The sequence below is a fragment of the Penicillium manginii genome, assembly GCF_028828005.1.
Source record: "Penicillium manginii strain IBT 31320 chromosome Unknown utg000010l:1.0-1143873.0:1.0-1144522.0, whole genome shotgun sequence".
Taxonomy (NCBI): domain Eukaryota; kingdom Fungi; phylum Ascomycota; class Eurotiomycetes; order Eurotiales; family Aspergillaceae; genus Penicillium; species Penicillium manginii.
The window spans coordinates 336,370-358,782 of record NW_026643111.1 but is presented as its reverse complement, the minus strand read 5'-3'; the positions used below and the strand labels follow the sequence as shown (position 1 = coordinate 358,782).

Below are 22,413 nucleotides of genomic sequence, written 5' to 3'. Positions count from 1 at the left end.
TGTACCAGGCAAGGCTTAGTCCATCCGAACAGTAAAAGTCTTTATATCATCTCATTCCCGGCGTCTGCTCGGATGTTGCTCATAGCCCCGCTCCATATTTCCGCCAAGGGTCCGAAATGCTTCTGCATATCGCCGACTAACGGCCGACTAGCTGCCGGAAATGTTAAATGCCCATTCCGATTGGCCAGAAAGTTATCTCCGCTCTTCTCCTTCCCCGGTTTTTCTCCAATTGCTGCTTCGGCTACACTTTTCTTCCCCGGATCAACGACCTGCATGTCGCGCCATGTCCGTGCCATGCTGCGTGTAGTATAAATCTTATGGGTTTTTCCCTCGATCGCAAGAATCTTGTCGAAAACTACAAACGAGCCCTGGAGATCATGCAATCAGACGTCTAAGACTATATCTCCTCGCCTGATTATATTCTGAAAATCTCAGAACCCAGTTTCCTTGAAGATTCTTGAAAGGGCTGCTTTCAGTATGAGTCTTTCGATGCAACACATGGTTGGGGAAGATGGGCTGGATGCCAAACAGCCTCCTTTGTTGCAGGGCCAGCAGGCTGCAAAGAAGGAACAGTCCATGACACTCTGGGAAGCAGTGAAGCTCTATCCCAAAGCTGTTGGCTGGTCTGTGCTCCTTTCATCTACGCTCATCATGGAGGGATATGATCTCGCCTTGCTCAGCTCCATGTATGCCTCCCCAGCATTCAACCAGAAATTCGGTGTTCAGGGCCCAAACGGCAAATGGGCTGTACCAGCCTCCTGGCAATCCGGCTTATCGAACGGAGCGCGATGCGGAGAGGTTATTGGTCTCCTGATCAACGGTCTTATTTCTGAGCGTCTGGGATACAGACGGACTATGATATGTGCCCTGGCTACAATCACCGCGGTGATCTTTATCTTCTTCTTCGCTGTCAACGTGGAGATGCTCCTTGCTGCGGAAATATTGGCCGGCATACCGTGGGGTATCTTCCAAACACTACCCGCGGCTTATGCGTCAGAAGTTTGCCCGGTCGTACTTCGCCCATATCTGACCACCTTCATCAACATGTGCTGGGTCTTCGGGCAATTTGTCGCTGTCGGCGTGAACCGAGGATCTATATCCCGCGATGACCAGTGGGCCTATCGAATTCCCTTCGGGGTGCAGTGGATCTGGCCGCTTCCCATTATGCTTGGCTGTTTATTTGCCCCCGAATCGCCTTGGTGGCATGTTCGCCAAGGAAACGTCCAAGGTGCTCGAAGAGCTCTACAAAGACTTACATCTGATAGCGATCCCAGTTTCAACATCGATGAAACGATAGCCATGATTCAGCATACAAATGAGCTGGAGGCGTCTCTCTCGAGTGGAACCTCGTACTGGGATTGTTTCAAGGGCACCAACCTGCGCCGAACAGAAGTTGTATGTGTCGTGTGGCTAGTCCAAACGCTCTGTGGACAGAATCTGATGGGCTATTTTGCCTATTTCATGGTCCAGGCTGGTCTGCCTCCCATTCAATCCTTCAATTTATCATTAGGACAATATGCACTTGGCGTGATTGGTACTCTAGGCTCATGGTTCCTGATGACCGTTGCCGGTCGCAGAACCATGCACATCTGTGGTCTTTCTTGCCTGTTTTTACTTCTCGTCATCACTGGAAGCTTATCATTCGCCGATAGTGATGGGGCGAAATGGGCTATCGGAGTGATGTTGATTATCTTTACATTCTGTTACGACATCACTGTCGGCCCAGTGACGTACTCTCTTGTCTCAGAGCTCTCTTCAACGCGTCTCAAGGCTAAGACCATCGTCCTCGCCCGCTCATTATACAACATCAGCAATATTGTAGTGAATGTTTTGACCAATTACCAACTAAGCTCTACGGCGTGGGGCTGGGGAGCAAGGAGCGCATATTTCTGGGCGGGCACCTGCTTGCTTAGCCTTGTTTGGGCATATTTCAGGCTTCCAGAACCAAAGGGGCGCACATACGAGGAACTGGACTTGCTCTTTGAGAGACGGGTGTCAGCTAGAAAATTTGCGCAGACCTCGGTTGATCCTTACGAAGGCGAAGCTGTTGAAATACGGGAAGACTTTGCCAACAAGGATTGAACAGCGGTTTAAATCTTTTGTGTTTGAATCGAGCAAATATTCCACGATTAACATCGTCAGAGCATTATGTGCTTCACACTACCGGAACTAAATTTATTGGCTGCTTTCAAGCTTGCGAAATTCCTTAAAATATCTACCCAAGCAAAAGAGTACGAGTTCCCTATTGCCTCCAAGTTAAGAAACAAAATAAAATATAGAAGCAATTATTTTGTGAAGGTGTGGTGATCTCAGATCTGCAAGATTCGCAACTGGACAGTAAAGGATTAGGCAGCCACTTGAAGAAGCTCCTTAATAATAGGACAACTATCATGATTTTTCAAGGTTGACTAATCTAGTGTCGGCGTTCTCATCGCACTTTTCGCATTCAACGCGTTAACCTTATTTTGAGCCATCGGTGGCCAATCATGGCCGATATTGTCGGGCTGTGGTGGCTTGGCCGGGTCCGCTTTCAGCTGTGCGAAATGCGAATACGATGTCCTTCCGCATCTGCAAGATACGATATTTACCCAATGGAGCAATGCCATAGTTTCAAACTATAGAGTCACTGGAGCAGTATATCTTATAAAATCGGCTCAAATCCTTCTATTCTGATCTTGGGACGTACCCATTGCAGCAGAATTGTATATACCACCTTCCAACTTAAAGTTTTCCAAATCTTCGCATTGTGAACAAACCCTATTTTGCATCCGTTATGGCCACCGACAATGATAGCATTTATTCTTATAAGCCTTCGCTTGCTGCCTCTATTCTTTTCACTGTTTTATATTTCGGCCCTTCTATCTACCATCTCTACGCCTTGATCTTGGCCCCGCTGCAGGGTAAATTCCAGCGCAGCGGTCATTTCACCCCGTTACTCATTGGGGCCTTTCTGGAAGTTTTCGGATATGGCATACGCTGTGCTAGCCTTAAGCAACCCGATAATATTCCTTTATACGCAGTATCTGCCACTCTTATTGTGATCGCTCCAGTATTCGTGTGTGCAAGTCTTTACCTGTTGATGGACAGATTGATTTGGACTGGAGATCATGGAAAGACCAGCGAAAGATCGACGAAATCCCTTTTCATCAAAATCCGACGTCGATGGCTGCCCAGAATCTTCGTTTCGTTGGATGTCATCAGCTGCCTTACCCAAGCTTCAGGGAGTGGCATTGCCTCTTCTGGGGACTGGGAAGGGTCGCAAAAGGATACCGGTACTGGTGTCTTGATAGGGGGGGTTGGTGCTACAGGTCGTGACATTTACTGCTTTTTTGATCATCGTGGGATCATTCCAACTCAAATCAAAGCATGCGGGAAAATCCATAGATCAGGGCGTGGGTGTACTTTTGAAGGGAATCTACATAGCTGGTTTCTTCATCCTTGTGAGTGACACCCCTGAAGTCAATCTGGACTCATCTAACATTCATCTCAATTCAAGATCCGATGTATATACCGCGTGATTGAGTTCGCTCTGGGGATTGACGCATACTTGTTCACTCACGAATGGCCCTTATATGTTCTTGAAGCAGTTCCGATGCTCATTTCCATTAGTGTGCTTGGGTGGTACCATCCCGGGCGATTTCTGTGTCGGCCAGGAAAATCCGATATTCGGAGACTCTCTCAATCGGCAAATTGCTAACTCCTCTTTCAAAGATGTAGCATGATATATCTTATGGCGCCTGTTGGATATGAAGATACATTTCTTTATGGGTACATTTTGCCCTACCGGGTCTTGTTGTTGCCGTTTCTCCTCGGTGTGTTAAATACTCTTTATTATCAGCTTTCTAATTGTTTTGTTCTGCGGAATAAAAGATTAGATTGCTTTCTATTATTGTAGCAAGGATAAAGCAATATGATGACCAGACCATTGATACTTTCCCTCATACAAGACACAGTGTAGATACCACGAGTAGCACTAGTAGTGCAAGTTTTTTTTTTCAAAGATTGCCGGGCTTTCCTTTTTAGAGGTTGTCACTTTATATGAGAGATATTTTTGCCTTCTCACGGCGCACTAGTTCAACCTCGTGCTTCACCAGATTTTGGATGCTGGCGGGTAGCCCACAATACGCTGCATCTGCCCACTGTCCCATAACAATGCCACCAAAGGAGATGCTCGGGTGTTTTCGGCCTCGAACATGAAGTAGGAATGGTCGCATCAGCGTGTCTATTGCGAAGTAATGCAAGAAAAGTGCCCGGCAAACAATATTCGTGCTCGAGATGAGATTCATGAAATTTTGATTTTCCATCGAATTCCAGATTCCGTAAACACCACTGAGGCAGATGAAGGCAGCGTGGACTGAATGTTGGAGAGCAAAGTAGGTATTAATGAGGGATTGGAAGAAGCTCAAAGCGCTTTCGTCTTGTATGAACGGACGAAGCTGTTCGATATCCCTGATGCAAAGATTCACGTCATCTTGATTCGGATGCGCGGTCTTTGGGAGCCATGGCTCTACCATTTGCATCACTTGCTCTGAGGTCTGCAAAAGAAACATTTTGCTACCATTGAACCTTCGCTGTATTTGGGTGGTCATCAAGCTGCAGCCACGTACCATGACTGCGAAATCCATTACTCCGTCATTCATGTAATAGGCCTGGAAAACTAAAGCATAGCATGTGGCTAAGACACCGTCCAGGGAAGTCGCCGAGCAGTTATCAATATCTTCGAGAGCAAGTGATAGATGCTTCAGGGCCTTCCCTCGGTGGGAAATGGCCATGGCTTTGTAGCGAGAGTTGCTGGGTATTGTAAGGTCGTAGTGGGTTGCCCCGAGTGAGAGGATCGCATGCATCAGATGGGGGCACTGAAACGGCTTAGTGATTTCCTCGTATCAAGAATAATTGCGTATATTAGCTTACCTCATGTGCATAGGCTGGAACATCCGTGGTCCATGAGTTCTCGCTGCCAAAAGGTAGATGGGGCCGCGAAACGGTAAGAAAATGCTGAAAAAATCGCAAATCTTCCCCCGTAAATGGCCCTGATAAAAGTGTTTCAGTATTAACGAAACCTTTGGTAATTGCCATTGACACCTCAGTGCTTTCGTCATCTGTAGCCGGTGGGGAATATACACATTTCATATCTCTTGAAAGGCAGTTTGTACATGCTGGCTTTGTCTCTTGACACTTTGAAAAAGTTAGGCTCGATTAATATTAAAGCGTAGTCGTCTCTGATCGACTGACCTTCACTTTTCGTCTCTTGCAGTTGAGGCACCCTCGGCGAGATTTCGTATGTGGACGTTTTAAACGACGAAGATGGTTTTCAGATGATTGCGAGTTAGAAGTGTCATCGAGCATGGTTAGGCCGCCAACTTCCCCGGTCGGGATTCCGAGGATATCGGTGAGCTGCCCCGGGTGCAGTATCCATTCCATCTTGTTCAATATAGACTCTGGCGTTGAATTTAGTAGTCGCTCAGGGAGGGGCTAGAACGGATAGCGTTAAACGAGTTTATCAGATTGGAACAAGAGGATTCAGCACTAAAATCAACGATGGAGTCAAGGCAGCATCGTTGTCGTCAAATACGAGCCTCAAAGACCAAGGAACCAATCATGTCTTTCAGTGAGCTATGCTTTGTCATTCATTTCTAAAATTCGTATCCATTTCGGGATGAACCAATAAGATACGGTTTCGAGAGTCAGACTATTTGTGGTAGCCTATGGAACCCCTACCGAGTCTATGAAGTGATCGATGCAGTTTTTTATTGGTAGGAATCTTGTCGCCTGTTTTATCTCGCCAAGGTTCTCAAAATCGGGTATCTACCCTTAGAATAACGAATTTGCGGATTTCGTCAATCGATAATCAACTTGGATTCGATCATGTGTCATTGAAAATAACTGGAGTATTGAAGGAATGCCTCGTCTATCTCAGGTGTTTTATCACCGATCCGACTCATCTCTGCGTAATTGAAATGGCTATAGGCCCAGTCTTCCGAAAAGGATTCCGAATTTACATTAGACGAATCCGCCCGCGGCGATGAAGGATCCTGGGAGCCTTGGCCCAAACATAGTCCAAGCCGGTCAGCGCCCTGTTCGGGTATCTCAGCACTCAAATTGAGATGTATGGTGATTGTTTCCATCATTGATGGTAAAGTTTGCCCAACTTTAGTCAGAAGTAGCGGAAGAAATCGCGCTCGACCACCGGGTAAGTCATGTATGAGTGTAAAAAAGTGCTTTAAGTAGTCCTGTGGGCCAAGCTTGAATCCCGATGAACGGAGACCAGCGGCTGAAAGACAGGCCATAACATCGATCAGTGTACATGCAACTTCGAATATTTTCTCAATCTGCAGTGAAAAGAACTCAGTATCAAATTGATAGTGCGTGTTCGGCAATATACTACTTACCAGGCCAATTCCATGTGTCTGCATACTTGATCTCGATAATTTCCATGTTGCAAGACACAAGTCTCTCGCTATCAGTACTGGGTATCGAAAGTCCATACACTCATGTGTGGGACTAGTTGACAAAAATCCGGCAGTGGTGGAAAGCTGCCAAATCATAATCCGTAGCCATTGCTGCGAAACGCGCAGGTCTGCCATCAATACATCCGGTAGGTCTATATTCGCTGGGACCGCATTTTGGATCCTCTCTTCAAGTTGGACCAATGACTCTATTGAGCAAGTCGCATGGTCACCGTTCCATTGGCTGAGAAATTTTTCATCGAAGGGCCGATACAAATCAACAAGGCACCTGAATCCGATCGCCTCATTTGATTGCGGCTCCTCTAGCTTCGGAGTTTCAGCAGAAATTCTTAGGGTGATAGGTCTATGCCGCCGGATGGCATGGGCCCTAAACTTCAGTTAGGAAGGTCTTGAGGTTATGGGAGGATGAAGACACTACCTTTCCGACACCAGTAACAACCAGAACAAATTCCCTGCTTGCGATGATTCTTCATCATCGTCTTGCGTAGATATTTCACCGTCCAGAGCGCTGGCGGTAAAGATAGTGGTGGCTTCTCGTAGAAAATAATATGCGTGTCGCTGATTTCCGAGTCCAATGTGGCAACCATACAGCAGAAAAGCAGTAATAATGGTGAGGTTCATAGGCTCTTTGAAAGGATCCAAGTGCTTCCGAGCCTCTGTTGCCTCCTCCACTAGTCTTTCTCGATATTCCTCCTGGTTGACACTGTCGCCACAGTTGAGAAACTGAGGACCTATACAATATCCAGTTTGTGTCACCACAAATGCGCAAAATGCGGTTACCAAGCAATATGCATGTAGGGAATTTCCCGCCTTGTCAATTTGTCTTCGAAAGGCATCAGGATGCAATATCGGTACAGTTCCACGCATTCGAGAGAAGAAGTAATCTGAGCACGATGTAATAAGCTCGGTGCTGACAAGGCCTGCTGACCTGGAAAATTGACACATTCCCTTCTCCCCCGATAATGAGAGATTCGAGCCGGCCATGGATATATCATATTGGGCATTTTGAGCTGAACGTGATATTGAATCATCGCTTTGCGACCCCTTTGCTCTCAACTCGTTCAGAATGTTTGCAGTTTTTCCTTGTCGCCCTTTTTTTCGATGCTTGAGCGATGTGTGGCATCGTAAGCCGGTGGATTCGCATTGGTTGCACGGCCTGTCATTGTTACAACGGACCTTTCGCCGACGACATGCATCGCAGGCCTGCTTGACTATGTCAGTATCAGGCATTGCGCTTGTGGTCAGCTCTGAAGCAAGGGTGGAGAGGCTCGGTCCGGGGAGCGGAGAGATCTCGGGGTAAAGCCGGGCCAAGGCGGAGCCGAGTCAGGCGGAAACGGTAGGCCTCAGAGCATATGGGCATCTTGAGAGTATACCTCTAGCTTTCACTAAATCAATTAAATCGCCCCGGAGAAAAATCTTATTATGTCAATAAAGAGTGCTGCGGCACTAAACTGAGGAGATGATTTATGTCTTAACTATGGTTTTTTTGAACCGGCGACTCGTTACCTATTGAAACATGGTTATGACTACTGCAGTTGGACCTCGAAGCAGAATTAACATATAGTAGGTACTAGTAATAGTACTGAGGATGTAACTTTCCTTTTATCATCTCCGAACTGCGAAACGGTGATCCGTTTGCGGTTGTAGCTCATTAAATGTATCTAGGTATGCGTTCATCAAGCCTAGTGGGCACGGTGAACTTGAACTTGAAGCTTCCGAGTCACTGGTATACCTAAGTATGTTAAACATTATTGTATTTGTGCTACTATTACTTCACTGTGGCATGTTCTATGCAAGCTGAATGTTCTCTATGGGAGCTGGAAGGGGTTTCTCTCCAGGTATTCCTCGAATGTGGTGAGCCTGCCCCGGGCGACCGCCGCACCCTCAGCAACTAACTCCTCCGTACCAGGACCAAAGTATCCATACTCATCATAAAGGCTAAATCCCTCCGCAAAAACATCCTGGAAGAAGGGCAAGCTTGCCTTAAATTCTTCGACAGAGACCTGCTTGTAGACGATGGTCTTGCCGGAGCTCTTAGATAGGAGGGTGACGATCTCCGTTATAGTATAAAGCTTTGTAGCACAATGGAGTCGTTTTCCCTCAAACTTGGTTGGATCAGCGAGAATAGCCCCTGCGAACTTGCCAGCGTCATCAACTGCGTCAAGTAGAGGAAACTTCGCCTGGGGCGATATATGGCGGGAAACAACATAGGTGCCATCATCGGCCTTGGTGGGGAATAGAAAGGGTTGCGACTGGTAGTTTTCCATGAATGACCCGAAGGATAGAAATGCGCTCTTGATAGGAAGAGTGCGAATATACTCCTCTGCGGCAGCCTTAGTATCAAAGGGAACAACAGCGGTGTATTTGCCTTTGGAGATATTCCGAACAGAGGGAAGAGTACTCCATATGATATATTCGGCGCCTTGGTCCACAGCCACGTCGGCGATCCGTTTCGCGTTGGCGAGCTCGACTTCGAAGGCGTCGGGGCCAAGGGATGGAGTGGTCATGGCGAAGACAGTGTGCACACCTATCAAGGAAGTAGCCAGAGAGGTAGGGCTCAAGATATCGCCCTCCACAACCTCGACATTCCTTGTCTTCAACTTCCGGGCCTCCTCAGAGTTGACATCGCGGGTGATGGCGCGGAGCTTGTACTCCCGAAAGAGCTCTGGGTCACTCAGGACATGGTTGAGGACTGAGCCTCCCTGCTGACCAGTGGCACCGAAAATGGCCAGGACTTTAGACATGTCGTGTTATCGGTGTAACTAGATAAGGAAGAATGTATGGGATTGAAGCAGAAGACAGAAAGTCCAATTAGTGAATTTTCATTTGGGCATTGGGGAATTGTCTGCGTGATATTTAAAATATTACCCCTCCATGATACATCGGACTAGGGGTTCAGTGAGACCGAAGCTTATCAATCACGCCAATTGGGGGCTGAAAAAGTGAATAAACATCCAAGGGGCTCAGGGATCTTTAATAATGGATTACACGGTTCTGACTGAGATGGTGAGATCGTCCATTTCATTATAAACAAAAAAAAAATGGTACACGGGCAGTTGCATGTACACACAAGGTTTGGCCTTTTGATACTCGAAAGGTCTAAAATCTGCCTACCAAAACATCCGCGAACTATTGTTCCAAGCAGCCTCGGCAACTTCCTCCCTTGTCACGCCTTTTAATCCGGCCACGACAAGTCCAACTCGCTCAATAGTGCAGCTCTCATTTCTTGTTTTTACCATTTGGCCCAGTATAAATTTATTGTGCTTTCTGTTGGGTGGTAGGGGCCTTGCAGTAGCAAGGAAGGGTTCGATCTTCGGGTCTTTTTCCATGACCTCACACCACGGAGCGTCGGTTTCGAGTTGCAATTTACTCAATGGGATATGTTTGGTCATTTCAATCTGCTCATCGCTCCGGAAAGAAACACCGTTAACACTGATATCCAACCCCAGTTCCACAAGCTGAAGCATTTCCGCCTTTGAGCCGGCAAATGAATGCACCAAACCACCACGAGGCAGCTTTGGCAGATATGGCTTGATTATTGAGATAAAATCATCGGTCGATTCGCGCACGTGCAGAAATAAAGGAAGCTGAAATTCCGTAGCCATCTCCAACTGATCTTTAAACGCACGTTGCTGTGTCTCTTTGTCTGCACGGTCCAGATAGACGTAATCTAGGCCAATCTCGCCGAAAGCTGCGAGAGGGGATGGAATTTCAGCAATTAATCCCTCGCCGATTTTTCGAATAGTCTCCAGGTATGCATTGGGGTGCCCCCGAGACCCTTGTGCCTCGTAGATTTCGCCTGCATGGTACGGATGTACCCCAAGCGTCATCTTACACATGTCTGGAAATTTCCGGACAAGCTCTAAGTTCTGCTTTGCCCCGTCGAGTGACATAGTGGTAAGCATCACTCTTTCGCAGCCATGATCCCTAGCTCTTTTCAGAACCTCGGCAAAGTCGGGCTCATGGTACTGTTTGCCACGGTAGATACCGCGAAACTGATCTGCAGTAAAAGTGACTGCGACCTAGAGAGTCAATCAGTATTTAGTGTAAGAGCATAGGGGGTGCAAGCCGTAGGGTCGGTTATCATCAGCCTACATCAAAATATCGCAAGGCCGAGTTCCTTGCTGCCAGCGCCATTTTAGTGCGACAATCGAGTTTTCTTTGCTTGGAGGTCGAGATGGAAGAGAAATTGTACATCCAATTCTGTGCAAGAGAATCGGAAATTTGTTGGCTTCTAGAGTTTTTCACACTTTGTCCGCGTGATGAAAAAATTAGGACAGAAGTTTTGCTCCATGATCGGGTACATGTACCCGGCTACACTCGGGTGCGAGTACCCGGGCGGCCTCAGCAGAGCTAGATGTCATTAACCAACTACCTACTCATAGTCGCAACTCGAGAAGCTATCAAATTTAAAAGATCTCCTATAGCTATCTTTACTACAATCTGATCAAAGTTGACCTTCATAATCCGACTATTCCCGATTTTGTGTGCCACCCGTTTACATTTTCTATAAAGTCACGCGGACCAGTACTTTTGCGACGCAAATGTTTCGTTTTTGAATATTTCAAGTCTCATGGACCTACTCTGAGCTGCGCGGTATATAAGTATAATTCAGAGTAGCTTATAATTTACTCATTGATTGAGCTGAGCTATGGAAAATAAATGGCAATAACAAAACTCTAACCTCGTCTCATTGTCCTCCCAAGTATGCACGTCCGATATCAACAAACGGGTAGGTCCCCCAACTTTCCACCTGGGAAATTGTTTAAACATCAAAGTAACAGACAGCGCTCAGATCGAACGAGAAGGCTGCAAATCCATTCTCGTGACCACAGTAGGGCTCCTTGTTTTGGCTATCATAATCGTAGCCATTGTACGAGAATGAGATACCACATCCAGCCTTTCCGGCAGGTGGGTTCCAGCATGCCGTAACATTGGTGTCTGAGCTAAGACCGCCACCGGAAAACAAGCAATTGCTGCAAGTACCGTCCTGGTCCGTGCAGGCGACGGGCTCGATCTTGGTTCCCTGGGCGTTGAAAGCCACGTTGCTGTAGAAGTAGCCAGTACCGCCCTCGCCTGCACCCTCAGCTCCTCCTTGGTCTGGAATGGTGACTCCCTCGCATTGCAGGACGAACTGAGAGTTTCCGGATTTATCGCTCGGGTCGCGACGTTCGAGATCATTGGTAGTTGGGATGGCAGTCGCCAAGGCAAGGCCGAGAAGAGATGAGAAAATGGCAGCGACCTTCATGGTGACTTTTTGATATGAGCCTTTTTATTCAAAATATACTCGAAGAAGAAAATAATGGCTTGTTTTTGTAAGCCGACCGTGGGTTTTCAAATAGGAGGCTGAGATGAATGCTATTGAGTACATGTTTTGATCTATTCTATCGCTTTTATAACTTCACGATATTCGGGAATAACATGACCAGGCCGAAATCATAATATCGGAGATGGCCCCCAGGGTCCTGCTGCGTCATTGTGCATTTCTTCATCACTAAAAATGGGGTTATCCGATTCAGCCCCCATACAGATCGGCTGGTGATCGAAACATCGCAGCGCGAAAGAAATATTGCCAATTTTTAATATTCCCATCTTCGGTGTTTACGCAAGAAGATATCTTCTCGGTTCGCTGGCTATACATTCTCAGAAGAACCCTCTCGTTAGATAATTAAATCAGTATTTAACTAGCTCTCATAGTAGTCTACCTCTCCGCGGTGTAGTCATTTGTTTGTATTCCTACGCTATAAAACATGCGTAAATTGCTTGTTCACGGCAACCTCTGAATTCTTCGGCAATAGGCAATAAGTCAATGGAAGTACACTAGCATCATGCGCTCAATTTTCTCCATAGTTGAAAACGTTTAGCACTACTTTTTCGCGTACTCCGTACTCCGTAGGGCCTGTTTATTTCCTGATTTCTTGAAGAACGCCCTGCTCATGTGGGGCGACCGCAGATCAGGGGCCGAATTCTTCGCATCTTGTCCGAAGGCGGAGGCGACCGACAAACTAAGCCGACGCACTGGTACTTCCTACCGATGAAAGTGCTCGCTACCTCTGATGCTAAGCCGGCTTTCAGAAATTCTGTCACGTTGTTGTCAAAAAGGATGATGGGGGCCTCGAGGGATGTGGGGATATTTTTACCCGCAATGGCTGAAATGAAAGCAGATTTTGGGTAAGGGTTTTATTTTTCATGCCTATCTAGCAGTAGGGTATACAAAGAAAGTATTAAAATTCTGATCAGCGCGGATAGTAGACAGCCCAGTGACCTTTGATCAACGTGGTGACAAAATCATCAGCTTTTGGCACTATCCATGTCAATGTGTATGGCCAGACACATCGAAGGCACCTGCTGTGTTCCATATTATATCATCGGGCTGACCATCCAACCACTCCTGGCCCAGTGACATGTCATCATTGAGCCCCGGAATGGCAGTAAACTCACAAAGCTCGTCGGGAAACGAGGAAAAGAACCCATCAAATGACGGTACGGAGGGATTTGTTTGTTCTTCGACCGGGAGAACATTCTCCCCAAGGCTGACAGCAGCGTTTTGCATCATGGGATCTGCTCGCCAAAGCTTGGCCCACTCTTGAAACTGATTATAACCCGATGTGGACTGTACTGAGTGATTTTCCTCTAGGTCGGCAGGGGCATATAACCGTTGCCGGGCTCTGTCAAGCGCTTCAATTACCGCGACTTCGGATTTTGCAGACTCGAGTCCAACGCACATTTTTCGAATTATTGACATTCCCTGGGTAAGAGCGATAGAAATTTTGGCCGTTGGCTCGTTGAGACTGTGTGCAATCAAAGCAAGTAAGGCGATGCGGCAGGCACTGAACTCAGTATATGAAACACGAGCAAGGCCAACAGTATCTTGTAATATTTGACACAGTTCTACTCCCCGGATAGCTGCATCGAGTGAATCATCACGTAATTTTTTGATGACATCGGGGACTTCTTGGGTACTAGTTGTATTGGTCTGTGCTGGGGTATTTCCTGAGACTTGGACTGAGGAGATAATGAAGGGTCGGCCAATGTATATTACTGTAGTGATATAGTAAATCTCCAGATGAATATTCGATCGAAAGAGAGGCCCATTCTGGCTGAGATCTCTGCAATGAACCTGGGTTGGGAGACCAGACCACCAATTTCCAAGTTGATCGCGCATAGCGGCCAGCTGTCTGAGGTATCTCTGTTGCTTTGATCTACCGCAGCTTCGTAGGGATTTGATAGATTCTGAGGCATTCGCCAGGTGCTTGGTAAGGATTACCACGGCAGAAAAATTGGGCAGATTTGACCGATAATCGGTTGATTGGAAGCCTACTAGCTCCCTTGGCATGGGCGTGTCGGTCTCAGCTGGCGATATGGAGGCTGGGCGACCATGTAAAATACTGATGCGACTATTGAATGTTAGATGACAAAAGAAAGTTTTGGTAATCCTCGATCATACCTTTCCAGCGCATAGGCTGACCACCAAAGACGATTCCTCGCTTCGACTAATCGACCATCGAAGTTTTCCCCAGGGAACTGTCTGTGCATTCCGTTTTGTATTGCCATCTTTATTGCCAGACCATAGTATGTGTATGCCAGGCCCGATGTGTCAATTGGCAGCGTATATGATCCCATGAGCAAGAATGCCTGGACACTCTCGACGCTAGCAGTTGTAATAAGATCCGGAATTAGTCGGCAGCAGAACCGATAGAGCTGAATTCCAATGTGGTCGTCTTCGATGTCAACTTTGGCAAACTCGTTCGTCAAGTTCGGCCTTGTCTGCATATATGCGAATTGTGTACCAATGGCAAATGTCATGAGGAGTGTGCATACCCAGCCAGCGTCGTTGATGGTCAGCGAACCTTCCAAATCATAATAGTATTCTAGTTTGCGATGAAAAATATCTTGATCGAAGTAGAAGTAATTAGTCAAGGCATACTCAAGGAATGTTTTGACCAAGAAATCAGCGATTGGTCTTGGTGGAAAGTACTGCTTGGCTAATGACATGCATGAGCCAGAAGACTGCAAATCCGTTGCGCGGAAGAAGCCGTTGCCAGTCGGCCCAGGATTCTATATGATTTTTATATAAGAAATTTACTCACACAAGATAAAACACTTTTTTTTGCATGGCTTACCTCGACCCTTCCTGGCTTGGTGCCGTTGCCCAGACTTTGAAGTCGGCGCTCCAGCATTTTCGAGAAGTTCCAATGGGAAAGCTCTCCGGAGTAGTCTGGCAAGATATGTCAGATATTTCCTTCATGGAATAAAGAAAGGTAGGCCCACGCATAGTATTCGTAGAGAGGGGATCTAAGGAGTAATCCTTGGCCAGGGCAAGGTCCTGAGAGATTGTAGATGGATTGCCATCCTCGTCGCCGTGTCTCTCATCCAAGCTGTCTGCCACTGATTGGAGGTGAGTAGGCTCAAAGGAGATATTTCCCATGAAATGGGTGATGATCCGCTTCATCTGAATTTCTCTTGCTGTAAGCTCTGGGTTTGGATTTCTGCCACCGTGGCGTTAGTCAAAGACCGAGAGGATGATTGACACGAATCAAGATAGCATAACCCACCCTTCATCACCAATCAAGACTGATCTTCTTCCAAGAATTCGAACATTATCGAATCGACATGTCCTTTGATATCGTTGGCAACGATCACAGGGATTGCCACCACCGCCTACCAACCTCCGATGTGTGAATTAGCTGATGGGGCCCATGTTAATGCGGCAGGTCTTGGGAAGACTTTTACATTTCTCCTTATGTTGGCGACAAGGTAGGCAACTAGAAATTACGTGTCAGTGAACTCGGTTTATTGGCAAATAACAACGGCAGAAACTCACGCCTGCGCGGCCCTTTGCCGCTGCGAATCCGGGACACGAGGGCGCCTCTGACGGCCACGTCTGGCCTGTGACCTTGGCTCAACCATTGCGTGACATAATGCAGCAAGATAATCCCGCTTTCTTCTATCTGGAGTTATTGAATCGTCGACGTTGTTGAAGTTGACGTTGGCGCGGGCCAGTGGAATTTGCTGGCTTGGCGTCATGACGTCATGTATATCGGAGAAGTAAACAAGGGGGTCATTTTCGACGTTTGGACTAAACTACATACTCGTGGTCAAAACTATATTTAATCAGGTGTATCAACGAATTCAGTGGAAATTTTCACTGGTAGTGATACATTCGGATAGTTTCTAAGAGCTACCTAAGAGCGAGTAAATATGGCAGTCTGGTCCACCTTTGGATCCCCTTTCCGTGTCGACATGTATCCTACCAGGGTCATGTACTCCAAACTCTTTTCAATGGCTGCTCTGATATCATTTGTCGCGAAAAGAGAGTTCTCGGTTGCTTCCTCTTGGTCACCACAAAATTGCCATACGTTCTCGTCAAACCATTGCATCACCGGTGAGAATGGGTGGTCAAATTCAGCTTCTTCGATATCACGCTGCAGCATTTGCATCCATTGGTCGTGACGAATACGTCGTATTGGAACATCTAATTTTTTGCTCACAATGTCACAAAGCGCCGAAGTACTTACGCCGTCGAGACAAGTCAAAGGATCGGATTTGTAGTCATTCGGGTAGAAGAGAACATTTGAAACCAGCGCGGAGACCTGGTCAACCCCAGCGACCGTGAGATGACCAAGTTCCTCACTTATAGCTCGAATTCGAACAATGCTGTACACAAATCTCCAAAAGAAATCCTCCGTTTGTGCGATGCCTTCTTCTCGAGTCCCAACAATAAAACCAGGGATGACTGTTCGAGCTCTCGGCGCGGGTGATCCTTGTCGATCTAAATGTTGATTGTACTCGTTGAGGAGAAGCTCTGACATGAACTTTGTCTGATCATACCCGGACGCCGAGGCAAGCCGTTTCGCAATACCTGCATGGGTTTCTTGGTTCGGGGAAAGATAACCCCCCAGAGACGTATATGAGCTGGCAAGGGGTGCGCATATTGGACAGCCCTGAGAGAATGTCAGCTGTGGAATGCACATTCACCCCCTCGAGATCCTCATATTCATCCAGCCAGTTGACTCGGGCTCCGTTGTGAATTATCCCGTCAACTCTGTTGACACTGTCATTGCCAAAAAGCCGATCCCATCGGTCTTCTTGGAGACCAAGCCTGGGCTTGCTGAGATCACCGAGCCATATCTCAATTTTTTCATCAAATGAGGGCCGCCACCATTTTCCCATTTCAGCCTGCTGTTGCACCTTTTTCCTAGCCTGAACCTCGTCACTGGAGCGAACCAAGCCAATGATCTGACCAACTTCTGGGTTGTTCAAAAGATACCGCAGAATTTGGCTCCCCAAAAAGCCGGTTATTGAAGTCAAAAATACCGTCTTCTTGCGTAGTTTCAATTTCGGCTTCAGTTTCGCAAGGTCATCTAACAAATCTCGGGATTCAATTGCATTTCCATGTGTTTCCGTTCGGTTTGTGAGAATATCCTCGATGCCACAGACTGTCAATTTCGCTTGTCGCAAACTCTGGAGGTCCATGATTTTTCCGTATTTTCTTTTTATCGAGTTGGCCAGGGACACCAATTGCATGGAGGTGAGTCCAACCCTGCCGAGAGAAAAGTCCTTACCACGCAGCGACTTTGCGTAGACTTGATCTTTTTCTTCAAGCATATCGGCAATTATATTGCTGATCTCAAATGCAATAGACTTCTCAGTCGGTATCTCGATCAAGTTCGCATCTTGGGATCCACCTTTGCGATATTTCTGAACAGTGGTTTGATCCATCTTTGATATCTCCATAAAAAGGCGCTGGCGATCAATTTTTTTGGACAGAGTCAAAGGCAGCTTCTCGGTCGGGATGAAAATGGTCGGGATCATGTACTCCGGGAGTATTTCGCATAACTGATGAGATATTTCATCAGCGAGAGATACCGATTCTGGAGACACGAGCTCACAAAAAGCGGCAATCTCAACCTGGCTGTTGTCAGTTCCAGATAGGACAACCGCAGAACGTCCGTCTTTAAGTGTTTCGTTGATCGCCTTTTCAATCTCCATCAGATCAACGCGCAAGCCCCGGATCTTGACAAATCCAGTTTTCCGACCGACAAAAACCACATCGCCCTCTGGAGTGAATTTAGCAAGGTCACCCGTGCGGTAGACACGGGTGGACTTTGCATCGTGGATCAAAGAGGCCCACTTCAGCAATGAAGGATCAATAAGCGTCTCCTTCTGTCTTTTTTCGTCCTTCAGATAACTGTGCGCAAGGTAGGGGCTTTGAACAAGAAGCTCTCCTTCAGCACCCACGGGTCTTAGGTTATGAATATTAGCCGGATCCGCGATCCAGCATGTAACGCGACCAATGCCGCGACCGATATTCCGGGGGCTGTCATTGGGCTTCATCGCTGGCTTCATGGTGTCCCAAACCCCAGCTTCTGTTAAGCCGTATAGATTGGTAAAGTTGACCTTTTTGCCCCAGGTTGACAAAATCTCGACGGATGGAGGTTCTCCTCCTACGGCAAGGTTGCGCAGAGAGGGCAGGTTCTCGGGCTGAATGTGAGGAACCATACTGGGTGTCAACCAAGCATCGGTAACGCCCATCTGGTTCATTGCTGATTCTAAATCCCCGCTGCGCTCATTGTGAGAAGGGATGCAAAGACAACCTCCCGCGACTAGAGGAGCAAAGACTTCAAAGATACTGGCATCGAATGCAAGAGAAGCGAACTGTAAAAAGCGGGTGCTTTGGTTGATTCCAAGCGATTCGATGCACTCGAGGAGGCTTTGGGAAACGGCTTCATGGTGGTGAGCAACGCCTTTTGGGACGCCGGTACTTCCTGACGTGAACATAACATAGGTTGGTGTCGATGGGTCGGTGTGGAATTCTTTGTGCCAATCCTTCGGAGTCTCAAAATGTTCCAGGTTATCCGATGTAATCAAATCCACGCCGAGATCTTCAAATTTGTCGCGGAGATGATCTTCTGTCACAACATATCGAATGTCGGCTTTTTCAACAATTTGCGTAATGCGACCAGAAGGAGAGAATGAGTCTATTGGAGCATATCCTGCGCCTGATCGAAGGATTCCAAGAACGACCACCAGAGCCGATGGAGATTTTTGCATGCATAATCCCACGACCTCGCCAGGTGCAACGCCTCTGTCTTTGAGGAGCTCGGCTACTATGGCGGATTTTTGGCCAAGCTCGGTATAGGTGATTTGCTCTTTTGTGGAAGAAATAGCAGTAGAATCTGGGCAATTGGAATAATTTTTGCCGATCAAAGCATGCAGACAGTGTGGTTTTCCGATAGTTTTCACGGGGTTTGGGCGTGTGAATTGCCGGATTCTCTCAATATCAAAGGCAGATATGGAACTTATCTCATGGAGCTTTGTATGAGGTTCCATGGATATTCTTTGGTAGACTTGGGACAAACTCTTGGACACGATGAAGTCTTTGAATGGCTGCTGCTTAGAAGGATGAGTCCAAACACTCAGATAAACGCCTTCAGGCGCGATCTGCATGACCCCTATGATATCGACCTTGTCTTTTATCAGCAAAGTACCTGATTCTATTCCACAAAATACGCACCTTGATCAACTCCATTAATCGCATCGCATCATCGTGAAACATTTTGTTTTCGTTTTCGGAAGTCTCCAACATGAAAATCGCAGTATCATTTTGATGTTTTTGCGAAGATTCTTTGCTGTACTCGAGGATTTGATTTTGGATTTTGCTTGTTATATCGATTGCTTTATCCTGCCCATCCAGTTGTAGGGTAAGCTGACAAGCCCTTAGATCCTCGGAGACGGGGTCCCAGCTGGCAGTTTGCTGCCCATCGGGTTTTAAGCAGAGAAAAGATGGGCTTTCCTGAGCAAAGTAGTCTCGGATCAACAACGCCCAGCTTGCGATACATATAGACTCTTGGGTATTCAACCCTGAAGCAGGAAGGCACAGAAATTGTGAACTGCATTTCGAATCGCTTTGCGCATGGAAGTTTTCATGGTCCACAGTCATTGTTTCGGTTTTCTCTTAGAGATATTCAAACGCAAAAAGTGTCTGTAGTGCAGCTCACATATAACGAATAAATTCTGAATGAATACCGACCTCCAGGGCTTGGAATGCTTGTACATTACTCAATCATGTCCTCTGCCTTCCTATTTATGTCTATATCAGTCAAACCCGTGGACCATAGTGGCGGCCCCTTGACTACCACTTCTAAGGTTTTCGTTGGTAAGAGAATGATTACATAGGTCTCGTAATTTCCCAGTTGGATAACGTAAATGACGTTGTTGTCGTCGTAATTGCCACTAAATTGTGTAACAAGCTTCTTCATGGGATGAGGTGAATGTCTTGGCATGCGACTGAACAAATAGAGTGTGTTGAAACTATTCAGAGAGAATACCAAGACCTGATCATCTACCTGATAAAGATCTCCTAGCATCGAGATCACCTTGCAGGGAAAAACTTAGTCCCAGAAATCTGGCTCCAAATCGGCTGATGTGGTTACACGACAGAACGAGCGGTGGAATTTGGCGGCGGTATTGGGTGCTGGCCAAAGCCGTGCATGTTACCCTACATCCTTCCAACCAACTTGAAGACAGCTGCAGTCCCCACCTGGCACTATATGCAAGAAATCCCGACATTCTCCCATTGGCAGGGGCTTCGTTTGCCGAAATATGTACATGAGCCCCAACTTGAACCTCGATCGACCGTGAGATCGGCTAATCAACGCCACTTTGGAACTAAAAGGTCTACGATCAAGTTTTAACTTTTCGCAGGATAGATCTAACAGCGCGATAAATCCAATGATCGGGCACATGGTCATCCAATGCCACACAATCGGATAGAAACTGACTTTTAACTAATCGTGCGCTGAAGCTATAGTTGCAATGATATCATCAGATGGTCCCATGACAAATCTCACAGCATGCCGCACATCTTACCGAATTAGAGAGTTATGTGTCACACAGAGCCATCCACGAATATCTAGGTATGCATAACACTCCTGTCTGCCTGATTCTCGATCGGTTGTGTTTCCATATCGAATTCTTTGCAGCTCAACACATTTTGGTCTGAAAGATTCGCAAGACACTACTCAAAGTCTCATGACGTGCTTGCATTGATTCGCAGAAATCTGTAAAATGTGATCAGTGGACTGCTAATAATCCAATCAAAATGGGAATTGTAAGATGGTGCAATTTTGAAGACTCTCAGTGGCAAGGAGGTCTATCGACATCGCATGGCTATAAATTAATAGACCAGCATCCTGCAAAACAGCCTGGACAACTTGAACATCATTCCGCAAGTTCGAAACAGAGAATCAACACATTTTTAACATAATCAAACAATCATGACTATCAGGGTGACTGAACTGAGAAGCGATGTAGTTGATGCTCTTAAGGCAACAATGCCTTCTAAGGGAGCTCCTACTTCACTTGTCGAGACCATGATGCGCAAGGATATGGACAAAGACACTCCACCAAGTCAGGATCTTGGAAGGTAAGAGACATGAGATTCAAGTTGGGAAGTATTATCAATGACTTACGATTTTAGATTTTCAACAACCACGGTTGACGATGCCATGATGAGAATCATGCCCGATGCAGCGCTCAAAAATATTGCATGCGTTGAAGAGTATCCCTCGGTCAGAAAGTAAGCTTCCATGAAAATAGATGCAAGACACCACAGACAAATGGAATCCTGATTCGCGATATTCAACCAGGTTCCAGGAGCGCTGCGTGTCAATCATTGCGGATCTCTGGAACTCCCCAACCTCTGATCCATTCGGTACTGCAACAACGGGCTCTTCCGAGGCTGTTATGCTGGGTGGTCTTGCAATGAAGAGCAAGTGGCAGCGCGATAACCGGGAAAATCCAGAACAACGACCAAACGTGATTATCGGTGAGAACGCGCACCTCTGTGTCAAGAAGTTTGCCGATTACTTTGATGTGGAAGCTCGATTCATTCCAGTATCTGAAAGAACAAACTACTCGATGAGCCCAGAGGCTGTGAGGAGACGTATTGATGGTGGTACCAGTGAGTTTTCTGATCAGTATCAATTCCGTGGAATGAACTAATTGTCTCAGTCGGTGTGTTTCTAACACTTGGGACGACCTACACTGGCCACTATGACCCGATCGAGCAAGTTTCCAACATGCTCGACGAGTATGAGCGCGATACTGGAATTGATGTTCCCATTCACATTGATGCTGCAAGTGGTGGATTTGTTGCACCGTTTACCTCGAGCAATGAAAGTTTCGTTTGGTAAGCCAACCACATCCTTTGATTTACAGTTGAAAAATGCTTATAATTCTCATAGGGACTTCCGTCTGCCACGCGTCAAGTCAATCAATGCATCTGGTCACAAATACGGACAAGCACTCTTGGCCGTCGGCTGGATAGTCTGGCGTGAGAAAAAAATGGATTCCAGAGGGGCTCCTACTCGAGTCTTCGTACCTTCGCGGAACGCAAACTGCCTACACCCTCAGCTTTTCGAAGTCAAGTGCCCCGATAGTCTCACAGTACTATCAATTTTATCAGAAGGGTTTGGCCGGGTACCGCAGGCTGATCAATCGCTACCTTGACATTGCGAAACTATTGAGTCTGGAGTTGGAGAACACCGGATACTTCGTCTGTTTGAGTGGTTCTACTGGACGTTCCATCTGCCGCGAGGGAAATCACAACATGAATCCCGGCATTCCGCTTGTTGTGTTTACACTTTCTGAAGGTGCCAAGAAAGATTATCCTACGCTCGACATGTCAGCTCTTAGCGACGCGGTACATGAGATGAAGTTTTCGATTCCACGTAAGTTCTCTGAATTTACGAAGCCAGATATTCTTACGAAACAGACTAAAAAGCTATTCTACAGATTACACCATTAAAGGATGGGGAAATGGTGGCTCGGATGCCCAAGTAATGAGAATTGTCGTGCGCGAGGACCTCACTCTGGAGCTCATGCAAAAAATGATGGATGTGATCGTTGAATGTGTGAAGAAATTGACAAGAGAATAGATCAG

General features: G+C 46.7%; 10 protein-coding genes across 10 annotated transcripts; 3 read left to right on the top strand and 7 right to left on the bottom strand.

Moving 5' to 3' along the window:
• Window positions 1-41: 41 nt before the first annotated feature.
• On the bottom strand, window positions 42-296 carry N7533_013032 (uncharacterized protein; the record flags this gene model as incomplete). Its single annotated transcript, XM_057109682.1, has 1 exon — window positions 42-296. One exon carries the CDS (start codon window positions 294-296, stop codon window positions 42-44), a length of 255 nt encoding a protein of 84 aa, XP_056953267.1.
• A 202-nt stretch (window positions 297-498) lies between these two features.
• On the top strand, window positions 499-2,082 carry N7533_013031 (putative MFS maltose permease; the record flags this gene model as incomplete). The annotated part of the gene is made up of 1 exon (XM_057109681.1): window positions 499-2,082. One exon carries the CDS (start codon window positions 499-501, stop codon window positions 2,080-2,082), a length of 1,584 nt encoding a protein of 527 aa, XP_056953266.1.
• A 691-nt stretch (window positions 2,083-2,773) lies between these two features.
• On the top strand, window positions 2,774-3,448 carry N7533_013030 (uncharacterized protein; the record flags this gene model as incomplete). The annotated part of the gene is made up of 1 exon (XM_057109680.1): window positions 2,774-3,448. One exon carries the CDS (start codon window positions 2,774-2,776, stop codon window positions 3,446-3,448), a length of 675 nt encoding a protein of 224 aa, XP_056953265.1.
• A 586-nt stretch (window positions 3,449-4,034) lies between these two features.
• Window positions 4,035-4,844, bottom strand: N7533_013029 (uncharacterized protein; the record flags this gene model as incomplete). Its single annotated transcript, XM_057109679.1, has 2 exons — window positions 4,035-4,535; window positions 4,608-4,844. 2 exons carry the CDS (start codon window positions 4,842-4,844, stop codon window positions 4,035-4,037), a joined length of 738 nt encoding a protein of 245 aa, XP_056953264.1.
• A 3,431-nt stretch (window positions 4,845-8,275) lies between these two features.
• Window positions 8,276-9,211, bottom strand: N7533_013028 (NmrA/HSCARG family protein; the record flags this gene model as incomplete). Its single annotated transcript, XM_057109678.1, has 1 exon — window positions 8,276-9,211. The coding sequence occupies one exon, from the start codon at window positions 9,209-9,211 to the stop codon at window positions 8,276-8,278; it is 936 nt and encodes a 311-aa protein (XP_056953263.1).
• Window positions 9,212-9,577: 366 nt separating this feature from the next.
• N7533_013027 (TatD family hydrolase) lies at window positions 9,578-10,604 on the bottom strand (the record flags this gene model as incomplete). Its single annotated transcript, XM_057109677.1, has 2 exons — window positions 9,578-10,489; window positions 10,563-10,604. 2 exons carry the CDS (start codon window positions 10,602-10,604, stop codon window positions 9,578-9,580), a joined length of 954 nt encoding a protein of 317 aa, XP_056953262.1.
• Window positions 10,605-11,232: 628 nt separating this feature from the next.
• Window positions 11,233-11,715, bottom strand: N7533_013026 (uncharacterized protein; the record flags this gene model as incomplete). The annotated part of the gene is made up of 1 exon (XM_057109676.1): window positions 11,233-11,715. One exon carries the CDS (start codon window positions 11,713-11,715, stop codon window positions 11,233-11,235), a length of 483 nt encoding a protein of 160 aa, XP_056953261.1.
• A 1,065-nt stretch (window positions 11,716-12,780) lies between these two features.
• On the bottom strand, window positions 12,781-14,919 carry N7533_013025 (fungal specific transcription factor domain-containing protein; the record flags this gene model as incomplete). The annotated part of the gene is made up of 4 exons (XM_057109675.1): window positions 12,781-13,864; window positions 13,915-14,525; window positions 14,591-14,685; window positions 14,739-14,919. The coding sequence occupies 4 exons, from the start codon at window positions 14,917-14,919 to the stop codon at window positions 12,781-12,783; spliced, it is 1,971 nt and encodes a 656-aa protein (XP_056953260.1).
• Window positions 14,920-15,652: 733 nt separating this feature from the next.
• Window positions 15,653-19,410, bottom strand: N7533_013024 (uncharacterized protein; the record flags this gene model as incomplete). Its single annotated transcript, XM_057109674.1, has 3 exons — window positions 15,653-16,411; window positions 16,446-18,935; window positions 18,985-19,410. 3 exons carry the CDS (start codon window positions 19,408-19,410, stop codon window positions 15,653-15,655), a joined length of 3,675 nt encoding a protein of 1,224 aa, XP_056953259.1.
• Window positions 19,411-20,932: 1,522 nt separating this feature from the next.
• Window positions 20,933-22,408, top strand: N7533_013023 (uncharacterized protein; the record flags this gene model as incomplete). Its single annotated transcript, XM_057109673.1, has 6 exons — window positions 20,933-21,048; window positions 21,119-21,432; window positions 21,483-21,660; window positions 21,716-21,804; window positions 21,827-22,201; window positions 22,266-22,408. 6 exons carry the CDS (start codon window positions 20,933-20,935, stop codon window positions 22,406-22,408), a joined length of 1,215 nt encoding a protein of 404 aa, XP_056953258.1.
• Window positions 22,409-22,413: the final 5 nt, after the last annotated feature.